Raw genomic sequence first — 19,564 nt, 5'->3', positions numbered from 1 at the left:
TCAGCTGAAGAGGTGGTAAAAAAAAATGCTTTTAAAAGGCTCCTCTGGCGATCCCAGCTGAGTTGCCTGATCGTCAGAGGTTTTTTTTTTCTTTTAAAGGCAAAAAAAAAAAATGCTTTTAAAAGAAAATGAAAGCCTCTGACGATCATGCAACTCAGCCGGGATCGTCAGAGGAGCCTTTTAAAAACCTTTTTTCTACAAGCTCTTCGGCCGAAGCGGTAGCAGAAAAAATGCTTTTAAACGTTTTTTTAAAAAAAAAGTTGGCCACACCCACCTAGTCACATTACTCCACCCACCCACCAAGCCACGCCCACAGAACCGGAAGTAACAAATCTTACATTTCGCCACTGTCTTAAAGTAATATTTATTAGATATAATATTTATTTACATGTACATTAGCTGAATCAACGGGGAAGGACAATTCAAGCTGAAGAAGGAGGCGATCTACAACGAAGGCTTTGCAAGTGCAATTCTGCCATGGCAGCTTAAATAAAGCAAAAAAGAAAAAAGAAAGGACACACTGTTTTCTACTGTCACTACTTCCCCAGCACACAAGGATCCTCTCTGAAAATTCAGAGTTTTTCCAGAGCGCTGAGGATATTTTAATGAAGTTGCTAATCACTTCCAGTTGAAGCCACGACCGGACTGGTTAAAATGAGATTTTAAGGGTTTTTTTCCTTTTTAAAGTGCTGTTAAAACAATTGCTGTTTTCCTAGTTTAAAGATATACAAACGCCTCTATTTCCTTCCTGCGACGTCGCCTCTCCTTGGCTGGGTTTCCCGTGCTGCTGTTTCGTTCCCAGAGAGACGGGCGCATGCGCTCAGCGGAAACGGGCGTTGCTGACGTGCGGAGGAGCACATGCGGATTGCAAACGTTTAGATCAGGGCTCTCCAACTTTGGCAACTTTAAGACTTGTGGACTTCAACTCCCAGAGTTGAATTCTGGGAGTTGAAGTCCACAAGTCTTAAAATTTGCCAAGGTTGGAGACCCCTGGTTTAGATGAAAAGGGCATTTAGCGAAGAGCAGAAAACGCACTTGGGCAGGTTAGAAAGCCTATGGGGCAAGCAAGATCTCTCTGCATTGAACCCCCCCATGAAAAAAAAACCCACGGAATCCTCTGCTCCCCGCAGAGACGTCCATACCACTTCCGGGCATCCAGCTAAAAATAATAATAATAATAATAATAATACGTATAATAATAATAATCAGCTGAGTCCCAAGGGCACAAGAATAATTAATATATATTTTTTAAACAGCAAAGTGCTTTGGTGATTTTTCCCCCCCTCCCTCCCCCTATTAATTCCCTAATGCGAGTGAACTCAATAAAATGGAACAATGAAAACACCAATTTCCTGAACTGAATAACAGAAAAAAAAGAAAAGAAAAAAGCAGCTGGGGAGCTGGTTCATTTAATCTTTCGGCACTTTGAAGCTGTCTTTCTCTTTGCGGATGGCTCCCATGGTCCGAACAGGGTCCGTTTCCCGGACGTGATGCTGCACTGTCGCTTCTCTGTCCAGAAAGAAGAAGAAAAAAAATAAGACTCGTTAGGGGAAACTTGGGAGTTAAAAAGAGGTTTTTCAGCAGATTCAAGAACTCTTCCCTAGCTTGGCAGCCTCCGTGTCAGTTGGACTGGTTAATTCCCAGAATCTCCCAATGCCAGTGGGCAGGAGAGGCTACAGCAATTCATAAGCCAGGGGATGCCTCTTATTCCTTCCTGGGTTGGGTCCAGGGGTGAAATGTAAAATTTGTTACTACCGGTTCTGTGAGCGTGGCTTGGTGGTGGGGGTAATGTGACTGGGTGGGCGTGGCCAACTTTTTATTTTTAAACTTTTAAAAGCATTTTTTCTACAACCTCTTCGGCTGAAAAAAATGCTTTTAAAAGGCTCTGACGATCCCAGCTGAGTTGCCTGATCGTCAGAGGCTTTTATTTTCTTTTAAAAGCATTTTTTTGGCCAAAGAACTTGTGGACTTTTAAGACTTGTGGACTTCAACTCCCAGAATTCTGGGAGTTGAAGTCCACAAGTCTTAAAGTTGCCAAGGTTGGAGACCCCTGTGGTAGAGGACGGGAAGGCCTGGAGGAACGTTGTCCATGGGGTCGCGATAGGTCGGACACGACTTCGCAACAACAACAACAACAACAAGGCTTAAACTTGCCAAGGTTGGAGACTCCTGCGCTAGGGATCATGGGTTCAAGACCCTCTGTTGAGTGTTTAGGGAGCAGCTTCCTTTTTTCCCCAAACAGCGGTCTCTCCCCACCACGATCCCGCCACAGGGAAATTACCTCACTCTCATGAACGGGTTGTATGTAAATTCTTCGCCGATGGTGGATGGGATGGTTGCCTCCCCTCCATCGTATTTGGCCTACACAAAAAAGGAAGGGAAGAGCTTGAGAAAAATTCCCAATGGACAGACGGATCCTTGAAGGACAAACCTATTGTGGTGTGACTGCATTGCAGATAACCTGCTGCACCAGTTGTGGGCATAAACGATTTTTCCCCCCCTTCCCAGCAGAAGGACCGGACATTTTTGCCGGGGCTCTGAACAAGTCATGGAAAATCATGGTAAGAGGGCCGGTCAGAAGACTGCGATGGTCAACTGCTACATTAATCATCATCATCATCAGCTCCTTTTAAGGACCCTATAATCTCTTGCAGGGTGGAGTCTGGGCAACTGAATGGAGCTGAGCGTTTACTGGCCGGAGGCCCTCTCTGTCGCCAAGGCGGAGTTATATTCAGAAGAATGTAATATTCAGAGAACTGATGGTGAGGTGAAAGCTCCATCTCTAGGCCACTGCACCCAGTGGTGGGATTCAGCCGGTTCTGGCGAACTGGCCTCGCCCCGCCCCGCCCTTTCCAGGAGTCCCCACATGCCCCAGTTTGGCTCCTAGGTAAGTGCCAGGAGGCCTACTAGGCCCAAAACAGGTTGGGGTGGGTGGGTGCTGTGCGCCCCCAGCTCCTGTGGTCTGTTTTCGCTCCCAGGAGGCTTCTGGGGGAGATGATGCGTCCCATGTCCCCCCCCCCCATGGCCCATTTTTGCTCCCGGGGGGGATTGCAGGAGGCTGAGTGCTGCCTGTCACACCCCCTGGCCACACCCATCATGGCCACGCCCACCCAGCTAGTCATTAGGGCAGAGAACCGGTTGTTAAATTATTTAAATCCCACCACTGACCGCACCACTCTCAACTGCTACATTAATGCATTGGGGAAATTCAAATGGGACTGTTGTGCCTCGTCCTCCTTCTTCTCCTCAGCCGGGCCCCTCCCGTCTCCAACCGAGCCTTTTATCAGACTCTGAGTCTGATAATGAAGATGAACGGCTTGTCATGCCTCCAGCCCCCGGCCCTGGTCCCATGCCCAGACAGGATGTCTGGAATGAACAAACAAACCTCACTGATGCGGCATGTGTTCCTTTGGCTCAGCCATCAGAGGAAGACAGCCACGGATTGGAATTGCTCGGGCCTACGCCTTCTGACCCCTCCCTTTCTCAAACAGCAGAAAACAATTCAAAGTGGGAGGATCCTCACTTCCGGAGATCTGAGAGGCGACGCCAGCAGAAGGAAGGGAGGGGCAGGCCTGGATAAATGCTGAGTCATGGAGCCACACCCCACAGCCTATATAAAGGACCTGCTTGAGTCAAGCAACTTTGAGTCAAGCAAAGTCTCATTTAGTTTGCTAAAGTCACAACTTGGATTCCTGCCTGCCCTGAGAAATCTGAAAGGAATTTGGCAAAGCTGCAGAGGCTTCGTGGCCACGCTTGATACGGACTTCCTAGACCCGGTCGTCGGAGGGGGAGGGGGACACGACAGGGACTTTCCTACAGCCAAAGACAGCAAGCCGAAACCTCTTAGGAACCACTCCTAATTTTTTTTAATTTTTTTTTTGTTCCCCATGGAAGGAAAGTGCAAACTATCTTACCTTTGCCCATGATAGCTTTCGTTGGATGGCAGCATTATTTGGTTCAACATGCCGGGCAAACTTTAAGTTGTTGATGGTATATTCGTGGCCACAATAGACTTTCTAGCCAGCAAAAGAAGCAGAAAAGGAGAACATTAGAAGGCACCAAAATGCAGGTCAGCCTCGCCAGACGCTTTCCAAAACATTATTTTAACAATTGCAAATTAATGACAGAACCGTATATATTTGACAATGTTATTTGCCTCATTTGCTTAAAACAGGGTGGGAGGTCTTAGGGGGCCAGGGAGGGATTCATTTGGCCTTTGTGATTGGGACTTGTAGAAAACTCTGTTCTGCTAGCCCAGGTTTAGACAGCTGTATAAATCCAGCTGGGTTGACAAAATCAGAAATGAGGAGGAAATAAGCCGCCTGGGAAAGCCAAGGGAAATCATCAAAGCCATAAAAAAGGGAAAGTTAACATATTTTGGGCATGTGATGCGACACCCAGAAAAATACAGCATCCTTCACTTAATCCTCCAAGGAAAGATTGAAGGCAAACGAGGTCCAGGCAGAAGAAGAACCACAATGGCTTCAAAATCTAACGGATTGGTTTGGACAAAACTTAGCAGCACATTTTTGTGCAGCTGTTGATAAAAACAGGATCACCAAGATGGTCGCCAGCGCCTAATGACGGATAGGGCACAAGAAGAAGATAAATCAAGCTCTGTGTTTGAGCCCCCCCTGCCCCCCGCCCCCGCCCCACACAAGGGGTTTATGTTGTGGTCCGCCAGCAGCCTGCGAAGCTGGCAACGGAGTCGGTTAGCGATGAGGCTGAGGAAGAACATGGGCCAGTCCTGGAACCTGGGGAAGGCCCAGATGAGGGCTCTCCGTTGGAGGCTGAGGTGGGGCCAGGGCCATTGGGCAGTGTTGTGTGGACTCCAGAGCCTCCAGAGGCTGACAGTAGTGAGGCAGAGGAACAGGAGGAGCCTGTTCCTAATGCACGCATGAGAAGAGCTGCCAGAAGGCAAGAGCAGCTCAAGCAGAGAGGACGACTCGGGAGTAGGGCCAAGAGATGATTAGTCCCTCCCATAAGGCTTAAAAGACCAGCAACGGCTCTTGGGCTCTTTGTCGGAAAACAACATTGATAGCTTTGTCTTGTTACATTTGTTTCATATCGGTGTCTTCTGAACTTTTGCCAAGAAAGGCCTTTGGCAGTTTGCCTAATTGGACCAAGGTTGGTGATAGGACTGAGGAATTTGTGTTGGGAGGAATTTAATTTAGTTGAACTACGCTGAGAATGAAGTAATTCCCTGCTGTTTTAATAAAGTTTGTTTGTTTCTACACTGACTGAGTTTCCTAATACTACTTGGGCCTGGGTCACAACAGTTTAATATTTATACAAAAATACCGTTTCAGGAGGGAGGCGCCCCAAGACCTCAATCAAAGCTCTGTACATTTCTTCTGGCGTTCCTTCAAAGAACTTTCCACAGCCAGCCACAAACAAGGTGTCGCCTAGAAGAAAGACGAGGTTCAAAAAATTAAAAACGACCACGATGCTAGGCAAGAACAAGTTTCAATTTCTTTGAGGCAAGACAGTCTTTAGATTGCCTTCAACTTGATTTTCTGTTTTAAGTAAGCGTATTTTAATGTTTGGTTCCATTACTGGTGGTGGTGGTGTTGATGCTTTTTTGAAACATGGGCTTGTTCTGCGTACTGGTTCCTTTCAGGAAGAAAGGAAGCTATTATGGAAATAGTAGGGCTAAGAGATGATTGGCCCCTCCCATAAGGCTTAAAAGACCAGCAATGGCGTTTGGGCTCTTTGCCGGAAAACAATGTTGATAGCTTTGTCTTGTTGCATTTGTGTTGTATTGGTGTCTTCTGACCTTTTGCCAAGAAAGGCCTTTGGCAGTTTTGGACCAAGATTGGTGATAGAACTGAGGAATTGTGTTATGAAGAATTTGTTTTAATTTAGTTGGACTACGCTGACAATGAGTTAATTCTCAACTGTTCTAATTAAGTTTGTTTGTTTTTACACTGACTGAGTTTCCTACTACCTACTTGGGCCTGGGTCACAAAAGAAAGGAAGCTATTATGGAAATATTGCTTGTAACAACAATAGTAATCTGTTTGGAAGGCTCTGGTTCCGGAGCCTACCTGTAAACACCGCAGGTGGTTCCGAGCTGTTTGGCTTTGTCACAAAATAGCAGATGTGTCCAGAGGTGTGGCAGGGAGTTGAGAGGCATTTCACATTGAGGGAGCCCACCTGAGAAGGGAAGAAATCTCCTGGTTACTGGCAGGAATGCTTTGACACAGTGGTGAAATGCACTTACCTTCGCTACCGGTTCGAGAGTGTGAGCGAGAGAGAGCGCACTCGTACGCGCTACACTCGCGCCTCTTCTGCACATGCGCAGATCCTTCTGCACATGCACAGAGGGTCAAAAACGGGATGTAATGACGTCCCTGAAGGTGGGCGGAGCCTCCCGCCACCAGCGCTACCGGTTTGTGCGAGCTGGATAGATCCGGCCAGACTTCACTGCTGCTTTGACACCATTTCTGACTCTGATATAGCTCGGCTGACACAGCAGAAGTAGAAAGAAGCAGAGCAACGAACAGGAGGTGCTACGAATCTGGTTGCTCCAACCAGGCCCATTTCTTGAGCTGGAGGCACATTTGCCGGCCTCCGCTGAAGATTTTCTGTTGCAGAAAACTTTTCTCTCGGCCAGGGGTGTCAAACTCAAGGCCCGCAGGCCGGATCTGACCCATGGGGTGCATCGATCTGGCCTGCAGGGCCACCCTGGAAACAGCAACGGTCCGCCCCGCGGTGCCTCTGCCAGCAAAAACAGAGCTTGGGGGGACTGCATATGACCCTCTCAAGCTCCGTTTTCAGCTGCGCCGGCCTCCTGTAGCCCTCTGCCAGCAAAAATGGAGCTCGGGGGGGGGGCTCCATTTTCATTGGCAGAGGGCTGCAGGAGGCCGTTACGGCCAAAAACTGAGCTCGAGAGCCCATTTTCGCTGGCAGAATGCTCAGGCCACAGGCACCCCTGACACGAGTGACATCAAGCTGGCCACACCCAAGCTGGCCACACCCACCCCAGCCCCCCACAATCAAACACAACTCTGATGCAGCCCTCAACGAAATCAAGCTTGACAACCCTGCTCTAGGCCCCGTTTTTGTTTTATCTGAAGAATAAATTTGGCCAGAGGCCTTGGTAACTCCGGGCAAAGAACAAGGCCAAGTTTTTACCAATTTGCAATCCCAACTGCGCGCAAAATTTATGCTGCGGGACGTCAGTTAAGTGAGATTTGTCTCGTTTTATGACCTTTCCGGCCACAGTTGACTGAATCACCCCAGCTGTTAAGTTAGGGACACAGTTGTTAAGTGAATCTGGCTTTTCCCTTGATTCTGCTTGTCAGAAGGTCGCAAAAAAGGGGATCGTGTGATCCTGGGTCACAGCGACCGTCTTAAATATGAGTCAGTTGCCAAGCGTCTGAATTCTGACCACGTGACCATGGGGAGGCTGCAAAGGTCATAAGTGTGAAAATCAGTCCTAAGTCACTTTTTTCAGTGCCGTCGTCACTTTGAACGGTCACTAAACGAAGTGTTGTTAAGGAATGCCTAGACACGCCTAGATTTGAAAAAGTTTACAACTGCAAACTTCAAAGCATAAACTTGCTGTTCGCAGCCATTGCCACTTTTCAGCTTGCCAAAATAATAGCGGGGAGGAAGGTTGGTTCCAGGCTGCGGCACGAAATCGTCTCCTGGAAACCAAGGTCATCTCACCAGATGTCCAACCAAGGCAGTTGAACAGTTGCCATAACAATACCAGTGTTGTGTCTTGCCCGCTCTCACAGCAGCCGGGGCCTTCTTATCTGCTCCCGAACACAGAGGAATGTATGCCTCCCGGCCCCAGTCCTGGCTCCATGCCCAGACAAGCTGCAGAGGAGGGGGCACCTCTCGGTCCCAGCCCTGGCTCCATGCCCAAGCAGGCTGCAGAGGAGGGAGCATCCCCCGGCCCCAGCCCTGGCTCCATGCCCAGGCAAATGGAGCAGCTAGACCCCTCCCCCTCCTCCACAGCATGTGAGCCTGAGGAAAGTTTATTTCCAACAGCTGCTGATTGGAGTGACCCTCGCATCAGAAGATTGGATAGGCGGAGGCAACAGAAGGAAGGGAGGGGCAGGCCTGGATAAGTGCTGAGTCATGGAGCCACACCCCATGGCCTATATAAAGGATCTGCTTTCTGGCAGTCTCTGAGTCAGGCAAAGTCGAACTTATCTTGCTGAAGTCACCTTCTGGTCTCCTGCCTGCTCTGAGGACTTTGCTAGGACTTTGGGCAGAGCTGCAGAGGCAAGCCTGATTCGGATTTCCCTGACCCGGCCGTCATCGGAGGAGTGGGACACGACAACCTGGCCGTCTAATCGGACAATGTGACCTGCACTAATAAGGGGGAGGGAGATTCTATTTTTTTTTTTATTATGTGAAAAATGTGGGGAATTAGTTTGAGTTGGTTTTGTTAGGGAATGGCTATTTGTCTAACTAGTTGGTCAGGCAATATATAAACCAACTATGTATGTTTGCAGTAAGAAAGGTATTATATTGCTTTAAGACTGTGTTGCATCATCATGCATCCTGGTTGGTTGAGCTCTGTAGCCAATGTACTTAAGAAAAGCTAAATTATGATTTGTGGGAACACTACACCATTGTTACCTGCTGGTATGCTGCAACTCTTATGTTTGAGCTCTATGCATGATCATTGCTTGATCATGGCTATTTAGTGATCCTTTAATATTTACTGACTATTGTGTAGTGAACTGTGTTCTTGAATGAAATTAAAGAAGATCTGGTTTGTTGTGCAAGTCTACAATTGGTAAGAAGACTTGATATTTGAAATATCCCTGGACTGACTTTATATGTGTATGACCTGGATTGTTTTTGGACTATGATTTTTCTTTTTCCCAAAAGTAAAATATTATCAAAACCTAGTTTGTCTGTATGGTAACTGTTATTGTCCACAATCATTCTCAGTCACTTTCATGTGTAATCTCAAAGGGTACTCTGCTCAATAGTCTACAAGGGCCTCTTGTGGCTCAACAGGCTAATGCAGTCTGTTATTAACTCAGCTCCCTGCAATTACAATTACTGCAGGTTCGAATCCCACCAGGCCCAAGGTTGACTCAGCCTTCCATCCTTTATAAGGTAGGTAAAATGAGGACCCAGATTGTTGGGGGGGCAATACAAGTTGACTTTGTATATAATATACAAATGGATGAAGACTATTGCTTAACACAGTGTAAGCCGCCCTGAGTCTTCAGAGAAGGGCGGGATATAAATTCAAATTAAAATAAAAAAAATTAAACAACATTTGGTTGTGAACCAAGATTACCCTTAACAGGTTTTGCTTTCAATCTGTGCCGATGTGATTTACTCAAAGTTTTGCATTCAGAGATCGGACAGTCTCAACGGTGCTTGCTTGGGTTTGTCAGTCAGAACTTTGGCAACCACATTCCTCCCCAGGACCTGGGTGGAGGCAACCAAGGGCAACCATAACCACCTTTCATGCCTACCGGCCTTCTTGGACCACCCAACTTGGTTATTTTAAAATTCTTCTCATGAAAAACAAACGCAGCGTTTGCAAACCCCCACCTTCTTGTTTTATTCGTATGAGCTCCTCTGGCCCACCAGAGTCAACATAAATTTTGGGCTCAATTGTGGTCATAACTTGAGGACAACCTGTGAAGGGTCAGAGTAACCATCAGCCCCAGGAGAGGCACATGCCTTCAAGCCTGAATAGGATCCATGTTTCAGAAACTGCCTGGCCAATCTATCCTTCCCCTCCCTCCCCCGTTGTTGTTCTTTTACCTGAAATGTTGTAAGATGAGAGACTTTCTGGGTGAGGGCTCCAACCCTGCTATCTCCCCCGTAGACTCGTAATCCAGGCTCCATCTTTACAAGTTTGTCGTTGCCACCAGCATGGTCCCTAGAAGGTAAAAATGTCAGGCTTCAGATGCTGGGCAAACACAGGAAGAAGTATTTGCCAAAATTCAGCACATCCAATTCAGCTAAATGGGCATTCGGCCCAAGCACTCGGGGGCGGGGGGGGGGGAGCCGTATTATGCTGAATAAGCCACCACTGGAAACCGCTTCTGAACTTCATGCTTGAGGTGGAAAAGAATGAAACTTTGACTTTGGCTTTTACAGATTAGATCAACAGATCTTTATACAAATGACGGGTACATATTATTATGGAAAAGCAAAAAGTTGTGATTTGACGTTAATGCCTTATTCTGCCGTAACAGAGAGAATCGAAAGTCAATGCTTCTTGTTCTTTCCCTATCTTTCCTCACTCCCCCCCCCACTTTTCCCTCATTGCCTTCTTATTTACTTTTGAATTTCGTATTTTATAATACTTTATAACTTAATAAAAATGTGACCCGTCGAGCCACCACTGATGGGTTTTATGCAATACACTGAGCTCAAGGCAAACAGGATCTAGGGGTCAGTACAGGGCCCCCCAACCCCTGGGCCCACTACTGGGCTATGAGGCATTCAGAACTGGGCCACGGAAATGACAAGTGCTGTGTTACTCCTCTTTCAAAACAATGGTCCTCTCCATCTCTTGCAGCACACCTGTGACTTTGCTGCGAGGCCCTGAAGTGCAGGAATGCAGAGTTTGGGAACCACGGGCTTAATAGAATAGAATTTTTTATTGGCCAAGTGTGATTGGACACATAAGGAATTTGTTGTTGTGGTCCACCAGCTGCCTGCAGAGCTGGCAACGGAGTCAGACAGTGATGAGGCTAAGGTGAGACTAGGGCCATCGGGAAGTGAGGTGCAGACTCCAGAGCCTCCAGAGACTGATAGTAGTGAGGCAGAGGAACAGGAGGAGCCTGTTCCTAATGCACGCATGAGAAGAGCTGCCAAAAGGCAAGAGCAGCTCAAGCAAAGAGGATGACTTGGGAGTAAGGCCAAGAGATTATTGGCCCCTCTCATAAGGCTTAAAACAGACCAGCAACGGCATTTGGGCTTTTCCGGAAAACAATGTTGGTAGCTTCGTCTTCTTCTTCGTCTATGTCTTGCATTTATTTCTGTATTGGTGACTTCTGAACGTTTGCCAAGAAAGGCCTTTGGCAGTTTGCCTAATTGGACCAAGGTTTGCAATAGGACTGAGGAATTTGTGTTGGGAGGCATTTGTTTTCATTTGAGTTGAACGACGCTGGGAATGAAGTAATTCTCAGCTGTTCGAATAAAGTTTGTTTGTTTTTACACTGACTGAGTTTCCTACTACCTACTTGGGCCTGGGTCACAACATTTGTCTTGGTCCATATGCTCTCAGTGTACATAAAAGAAAAGATACATTCATCAAGAATCATAAGGTACAACACTTAATGATAGTCATACTGTAGGTTACAAATAAGCAATCAGGAAACAATATCAATATATAAACTGTAAGGACACAAGCAACAAAGTTACAGTCATACAGTAAAAGATTTCCCCCAAATTTCATTTCAAAAGTCGTAAAACCCAAAACTCCCACTGATGGCCGCAGCTTTCCCTGAAGGTTCTACAACAATCTGCTGTGACCAACTCGTCACGGCCAACTTGCCACAACTGGCGTGGCACAGGCACCTTGTCGCGGGACGAGAGTTACACTAATAGCAAAGAAATGGTGGAACAGAATCATTGAAGAAAAGATGCAAAAAGGAGGGACGAATGAAATGAGAATGGCAAAAATTAAAAGGATTTTTTTAAAAAATTGATTTTAAATAATTAAATTGAATTGTTAACGTGTCCCGCATCAAATTGTCCTGCAGCGAGTTGTCCCATTCCGTTCCACGAAGGCACGCTCGGTGAATAGTTAATTTGAAAAGAAGCCAGTATTTCTTTCAAGTAACTTTGAAAAATTACTACTTCTCGAGTTCCTTGTCTGCAATATCTCATGTTGACAGCAATAACTGAAGTGGGAAGACATCTGCAGTTGTAGATCTAATTTAGAGTTGTCAATCTCGTGGCCCATGGGAAGGATGCGTCACGCTCTGGCCACGCCCACCCCTAGTTTAGCAGGGGGGGGGGAAGTTGCAGTACATCACGTACGTGAGAACCAGCAAATACCACCTCTGACTGGCCCCAGAGTGGGGTGGGAATGGAGATTTTGCAGTATCCTTCCCCCAGGAGTAGGGAGGGAATGGGGATTTTCCAGTATCCTTCTCCTGGAGTGGGGTGGGAAAGAGGATTTTGCAATATCCTTCCCCCAGGAGTGGGGTGAGAATGGGGATTTTGCAATATCCTTCCCCCAGGAGTGGGGTGGAAATGGGGACTTTGCAATATCCTTCTCCCAGGAGTGGGGATTTTGCAGTATCCTTCTCCCGGAATGGGGTGAGAATGGGGATTTTGCAGTATCCTTCTCCCGGAATGGGGTGAGAATGGGGATTTTGCAATATCCTTCCCCCAGGAGTGGGGTGGAAATGGGGACTTTGCAATATCCTTCTCCCAGGAGTGGGGATTTTGCAGTATCCTTCTCCCGGAATGGGGTGAGAATGGGGATTTTGCAGTATCCTTCCCCCAGGAGTGGGGTGGGAATGGGGATTTTGCAATATCCTTCCCCCAGGAGTGGGGTGGAAATGGGGACTTTGCAATATCCTTCTCCCAGGAGTGGGGATTTTGCAGTATCCTTCTCCTGGAATGGGGTGAGAATGGGGATTTTGCAGTATCCTTCCCCAGGAGTGGGGTGAGAATGGGGATTTTGCAGTATCCTTCCCCTGCCATGCCCACCAAGCCACACCCACAGAACCGGTAGTAAAAAAAATTGAATTTCACCAGTGCCCTGATATAACCTGAATCAGCAGCCCAGGAGAATGTGTTTACAGGCTGGGCCTTATTCTTTGCATGGGGAAAACCCTGGTTCACCAAAAAATAGGGCTGCCCCCTCGCTGCCCCTTGCTACTCGGATCCAAAACCTTTTAAGCCATGAAATAAAGAAGGATTACCAGTGGTGATGTGTAGTAAGTACAGTGGTCAGTTTCACTCCATGCTTCTTGGCTGCATCCACAACCTAGTAAAAAACAGTGAAAAGCAGAAGTATTGTTGTTATTACTATTACTGTTTTTTTTTTCCTCCGGTGGGATCAGGGCAACCTGGTCCACCCAAATATCGGATGGAGCATACTGCTTCCGCTTTCGCCTTTCAGTCCCAATCCATGAGTCTTCGCAGGCAGTCGCTTCCACGACAAACTATTTTCATGTTGAATTTATGTTTTACCGACAAAGAAATAAAGGGAGACTAGTATATAGATCAGGGACGTGGTGACCCGGTCTTATTTTCTTTTTGGCCCCAAAATAAGCACGACGTCTTATTTTTGAGGGATGCGTTGCCTGCTTACCTTAGCAACACCACAGCCACGCCTCCTATGGCCCGACACCTGTCGCCCCGCTACCTGACTTCTGCGGCTGCTGGTGGCCATACGCTGCGCGTGTGCCATTAAGCATGCCAGTGGTTGCAACAGCGCGACAAATCTCACCACGTCCGGCACAAGGAGCAGCAATAGTGTAATGAGTGGTGCGCCATGTGTCGTCCAGCCATGAACAGCTGCAAGCAGCTGCAGAAGAAGTCGGGCAGCGGCGCAATAGGTGTTGGGGCGTTGGAGGCCTGGCTGTGGCGGTCGTAAGGTAAGTGGGTACAGGGACCGTGGGGCAGTTCCACCCCCCCATTTCCGCCCGAGCTTGACTTTTATGCCTCTGCCTCACCCCACCTCATATAATCAGACAATGGATGGGGCTTAACTAGGGCTTATTTTTGAGACAGGGCTTATATTAGGGGCAGGCATGAAAATCGGGCTAGGGCTTGTTTTCGGGGTAAGTCGTATTTTTCAGGGAAACACGGCATTAGAAAACACATAGTCCAAACTATCTTTCCCTCCAAAAGATAGGATGATCGTCTCTGCCAACGGATGCCCATGAGTCCCGGAGGAAAGTGAGGTGGTCCAGACGAAAATACCTTCTGGGGCTGCACGGGGTCAACTATGGCTGCTTCCTTGGTCTCCTCATCCACGAGGAGGTACATATAGTTGTCTGTGAGGGCTGGAAGGATTTCCACCTTCATGTTGGCCTGTGAGACGATCTGAGGAGGCCGCTGCTCAAATTCTGAATGGAGGAAGTTGACTTGAAACGAGGAAAAACCTTTAGGAGACAATAAAACCAAGTTAGCTCTCCCCACGATAGAAGAAAGCCACCTACTAGGTAGCTCAGTGGCTAAGACACTGAGCTGGTCGATCGGAAAGGTCGGCAGTTCGACGGTTCGAATCCCTAGTACAGGTCTCCTGCGTGAGCAGGCGGTTGGGCTAGATGACCTTCAAGGTCCCTTCCAACTCTTGTTATTATTACTAACACCTTTATCATTTAGCAGAACTGGAAGGGACTTTGGAGGTCTTCTAGTCCAACCCGCTGCTCAGACAGGAAACCCTATGCCATTTCAGACAAATGGTCATCCAATCTCTTCTAAAAAAGTTCCAGTGTTGGAGCATTTACAACTTCTGGAGGCAAGTTGTTCCACTGGTTCCTTCTCTCCTTGATTAGTTTCCACCCATTGCTTCTTGTCCTGCCCTCAGGTGCTTTGGAGAATAGCTTGACTCCCTCTTCTTTGGGGCAGCCCCTCAAATATTGGAAGACTGCTATCATGTCTCCCCTAGTCCTTCTTTTCATTAAACTAGACATACCCAATTCCTACAACTGTTAACAGAATAACAGAGTTGGAAGGGACCTTGGAGGTCTTCTAGTCTAACCCCCAGCTTAGGCAGGAAACCCTACACCACTTCAGACAAAAACTTCCAGTGTAGGAACATTTACAACTTCTGCAGGCAAGTTGTTCCACTGATTAATTGTTCTGACTGTTAGGAAATTTCTCCTTAGTTGTAGGTTGCTTCTCTTCTTGATTAGTTTCCACCCATTGCTTCTTGTCCTGCCCTTAGGTGCTTTGGAGAATAGCTTGACTCCCTCTTCTTTGGGGCAGCCCCTCAAATATTGGAAGACTGCTATCATGTCTCCCCTAGTCCTTCTTTTCATTAAACTAGACATACCCAATTCCTACAACTGTTAACAGAATAACAGAGTTGGAAGGGACCTTGGAGGTCTTCTAGTCTAACCCCCTGCTTAGGCAGGAAACCCTACACCACTTCAGACAAAAACTTCCAGTGTAGGAACATTTACAACTTCTGCAGGCAAGTTGTTCCACTGATTAATTGTTCTGACTGTTAGGAAATTTCTCCTCAATTCCAGGTTGCTTCTCTTCTTGATTAGTTTCCACCCATTGCTTCTTGTCCTGCCCTTAGGTGCTTTGGAGAATAGCTTGACTCCCTCTTCTTTGTGGCAGCCCCATAGATATTGGAACACTACTGTATGTTACATGATTCATATAACCATACAACTAGAATCCTCACCCTTTCTCTCTCCCCTATTTAACTCCTCTTCTTTTGGGGGCATTTTCACCTTTAAAGAACAGGCACATAAAGAGATGGGAGGCAGGAAACATCAAGAGCACAGATTCAAAAAGGAAGCGATTCAAAGACGTATCAGATCCACCCCTCTCCTTGCGCCAAAGGGAGGTGGGAAAAACAGTACTAACCAAGGGAACCTGGATTGGCTGATGTCTTTTAGGACAGGGGTCTCCAACCTTGGCAACTTTAAGCCTAGGGGACTTCAACTCCCAGAATTCCCCAGCCAGCTTGCTGGCTGGGGAATTCTGGGAGTTGAAGTCCCCCAGGCTTAAAGTTGCCAAGGTTGGAGACCCCTGCTTTAGGAAGCCAAGTTCTTTCCTTCAGAGAAATCGGGCCATCATCTACTATCCCTAAATACTATCTTTTAGAATAGAATAGAATAGAATAGAATTTTATTGGCCAAGTGTGATTGGACACACAAGGAATTTGTCTTGGTGCATATGCTCTCAGTGTACATAAAAGAAAAGATACGTTCATCAAGGTACAACATTTACAACACAATTGATGATCAATAGATGCGTAATGTAGAACCAGACAGAGACCCTCCCTAGGGGCTGCGTGTCTGACTTCTACAAAAGCCTTGTTGGGCCGCTAGAAACCCCACAGAACCGCACCCCTGACCTGCAAACTTTTAACGGGATAAGAAAAAAAAGAAAAAAAAAGAGATTAATAAGTACTCAGGGAGAACTTCTGCTGGCTAGATGATTAATCACTCGGTATCCTATCGTGCCAGACCAGCAGCTGCTCTGTGGACTTGAGATAGGAGCAGTCATGCCTGGAGATGAAGAACAGGGAAGGTAGGATCTCCAGGACAGGATCTCTTAAGACAGGGAAGGGATCTTACGCCCAGGGGTGAAATGCTCCTGGTTCAGACCGGATTTCCCGATCCGGTAGCGATGGCGGTGGATGGTTCAGAGAACCAGTAGCAAAAATTCCTGCCCGCCCCACATGCCCAGCTGAGCCGCGCGATCATCAGAGGGTTTTTTTTTACTTTTAAAAGCATTTTTTCTTCCGCCGAAAAAATGCTTTTAAAAGTAAAAAAAAAAGCCTCTGATGAACGTGCGGTTCAGCTGGGATCGTCAGAGGCTTTTAAAAGCATTTTTCTACAACCTCTTCGGCTGAAGAGGTTGTAGAAAAAATGCTTTTAAAAGTTAAAAAAAAAAAGTTGGCCACGCCCACCCAGTCACGTTACCCATCACCACCAAGCTACGCCCACAGAACCGATAATAACAAATTTTACATTTCACCACTGGATTAGCCCCACTTAAAAGACCAGACCAGAAAACGGACTTCATAGATTGGCTAAAAGTACAGGATTCTTCAGGTCTGTCATCAGGGTTAAACCTCTTCAGAAGCTGTGGGAGCTTCATCACTGGAGGCTTTCAAGAAGAGATTGGACTGCCATCTGTCAGGAATGGTGTAGGACAGTGATGGCGAACCTTTCCGGCACCGAGTACCCAAACCGGAATGTGTGTGCGCGCCGGAGCCTTGGAAACCCGAAGACCAGCTAGTCGGTGAGAATGCACACAATGGCCACTTGGTCTTCTGGTTTCTTCGCGCATGCCGGAGCCCTGGAAACCCAAAGACCAGGTGTTCGGCACGCACATGTGCACTGCCCAGCTGGACTTCAGGTTTCTGTGGCTCCGGCATGCACGATCACCTGACCAGAAAAGGACGCACCAGAAAAGCAGCTGGCGATGGCCTGTGTGGTCACAGAGAGGACTCTGAGTGCTACCTCTGGCATGTGTGCCATAAGTTCGCCATCATGGGTGTAGGGTCTCCTGCTTGGGCAAGATGACCTACAAGGTCCCTTCCAAGTCTTCCAAGTCCTAGATGACCTACAAGGTCCCTTCCAAGTCTTCCAAGTCCTAGATGACCTACAAGGTCCCTTTCAACTCTTCCAAGTCCCTAGATGACCTACAAGGTCCCTTCCAAGTCTTCCAAGTCCTAGATGACCTACAAGGTCCCTTTCAACTCTTCCAAGTCCCTAGATGACCTACCAAGGTCCCCTTCCACTCTTCCCAGTCCCTAGATGACCTACAGGTCCCTTCCAAGTCTTCAAGTCCTAGATGACCTACAAGGTCCTTCCAAGTCTTCAAGTCCTAGATGACCTACAAGGTCCCTTCCAAGTCTTCAAGTCCTAGATGACCTACAGGTCCCTTTCAACTCTTCCAAGTCCCTAGATGACCTACAAGGTCCCTTCCAAGTCTTCCAAGTCCTAGATGACCTACAAGGTCCCTTTCAACTCTTCCAAGTCCCTAGATGACCTACCAAGGTCCCTTCCAACTCTTCCAAGTCCCTAGATGACCTACAAGGTCCCTTCCAAGTCTTCCAAGTCCTAGATGACCTACAAGGTCCCTTCCAAGTCTTCCAAGTCCTAGATGACCTACAAGGTCCCTTCCAAGTCTTCCAAGTCCTAGATGACCTACAAGGTCCCTTTCAACTCTTCCAAGTCCCTAGATGACCTACAAGGTCCCTTTCAACTCTTCCAAGTCCTAGATGACCTACAAGGTCCCTTCCAAGTCTTCCAAGTCCTAGATGACCTACAAGGTCCCTTCCAACTCTTCCAAGTCCTAGATGACCTACAAGGTCCCTTCCAAGTCTTCCAAGTCCCTAGATGACCTACCAAGGTCCCTTCCAAGTCTTCCAAGTCCTAGATGACCTACAAGGTCCCTTTCAACTCTTCCAAGTCCCTAGATGACCTACAAGGTCCCTTCCAAGTCTTCCAAGTCCTAGATGACCTACAAGGTCCCTTCCAAGTCTTCCAAGTCCTAGATGACCTACAAGGTCCCTTCCAAGTCTTCCAAGTCCTAGATGACCTACAAGGTCCCTTCCAACTCGTCCAAGTCCCTAGATGACCTACAAGGTCCTTCCAACTCTGTTAATCTGTAAACATCCCCTCCCTCTTTTTATGCTCCAGGTGAATTAAGGAGGCATCTGCTTTCAAACATTATCTCAAAATGCTAGAGTTTAAAAAAAATGTCTCTCTTCTTCTGCCTGGCTCTCTCCAGAGCTCCAACCTCCAGTTCCTCTTCCTCAACAGAATCGGGAAGTAAGTTCCTTTTCCAAGGGGCCAAAGACTCCAGTGTCCTGCAACAGAGCCTGGGAACCGGGCGTTATCAAAAGCACAATTAAAAACCAGTAGAAAAACAAAGTTCCTTGTAAGTAATAACAAGTAAGCATTCGCAGTCCCAGCTACCAGGAACCGAAATTTAGGAAAGTATTTTCTAAAGCTGGTCATTTGGAGGAAAGGCTTAACTGGCACAGCCTATTAAAAGATGAGGGAGAACTTACGGATTGCCTTAAAAGCCCGCGAACTCCCACTGCTGTTCCTTGGCTTGCAAGTCTCCGATATTTTTTTTTTCTCCAGCCAGTTCTGGGTTCAAGCAGGTGGGGAAAATGATTCCATCACTATGCTTGACAATCCGGCTGGTTAGCATGGCCAGCTGGCCTCCGCCCGTCTCCTTCGCGCTCCCAAGGGAACGGAGACGGGCGGGGTGAGACAAGATTCCCAACTCTGGTGGTTGTTTTTGGGTGACACCTCCTCAGGTGTTGTTTGGAGGCACCAGCCCAAAACTTCACAAGGCTTGGAAAACAAGCCCGGCTGAGAAAAACAAAACGAAAAGCAGGGGGAAAAAAGTCAGGAAAGAACCCCTTATGCTTCTCTCTTTTCTGGCAGTCTTTCCTTTTTTTTTTTTTTTTGAAATGCAAGAAGTTCTCGACTTACAACAGTTCATTGAGCGATTGTTCAAAGTTACAACATCACTGGAAAAAAAGTATGACTTATGACCGTTTTTTACACTTAACGATTTTTGCAAGCGTCCCCACGGCCACGTGACCAACAGTGGGCACACTGACTCATATTTATGACAGTTGCAGGAGAAGGAGGGAGAGAGAAAGAAGAAAGGGGAGAGGAGAGGAGAGGAGGAAAGGTAGGGGAAACAAGAGTAGGAGAGAAGGTCAGATAGGGAGAAGGGGGAGAAAGGAAGGGGAAGTAGAGAAGGAGCAGGAGAGGAGAGAAGAAAGGAGGGAGGATGAAAGGAGGGAGGAAGAGGAGTGAGAAGGAGAAGAAACGATTGCTGTAAAAAGGAAAAGATGAAATGGATGAAAAGCAACCCCGAATATATTTGAATAAAAATGGAAACAGTTCAAAAAAGAATGAAAGAGAATGAATATTAATAAAAATGG

General features: G+C 47.2%; 1 protein-coding gene across 2 annotated transcripts in view; it reads right to left on the bottom strand.

Moving 5' to 3' along the window:
• Window positions 1–345: 345 nt before the first annotated feature.
• Window positions 346–19,564, bottom strand: part of HAGH (hydroxyacylglutathione hydrolase) — a 29,899-nt gene continuing 10,680 nt past the window's right edge. For both annotated transcript variants that reach the window (XM_058157463.1, XM_058157464.1), the window contains exons 2-9: window positions 13,882–14,063; window positions 12,876–12,940; window positions 9,751–9,868; window positions 6,048–6,156; window positions 5,302–5,405; window positions 3,915–4,016; window positions 2,282–2,361; window positions 346–1,509 (exon numbers count right to left, since the gene is read on the bottom strand). In XM_058157463.1, coding sequence (XP_058013446.1) covers window positions 1,410–1,509; window positions 2,282–2,361; window positions 3,915–4,016; window positions 5,302–5,405; window positions 6,048–6,156; window positions 9,751–9,868; window positions 12,876–12,940; window positions 13,882–14,063 — 860 coding nt within the window. In that variant the 3' untranslated portion in view covers window positions 346–1,409. The remainder of the gene's footprint in view (window positions 1,510–2,281; window positions 2,362–3,914; window positions 4,017–5,301; window positions 5,406–6,047; window positions 6,157–9,750; window positions 9,869–12,875; window positions 12,941–13,881; window positions 14,064–19,564) is intronic.

This window comes from Ahaetulla prasina, chromosome 14, assembly GCF_028640845.1.
Source record: "Ahaetulla prasina isolate Xishuangbanna chromosome 14, ASM2864084v1, whole genome shotgun sequence".
In the NCBI taxonomy this organism is placed as follows: Eukaryota; Metazoa; Chordata; class Lepidosauria; order Squamata; family Colubridae; genus Ahaetulla; species Ahaetulla prasina.
This window is presented reverse-complemented; position numbering and strand designations above follow the sequence as displayed.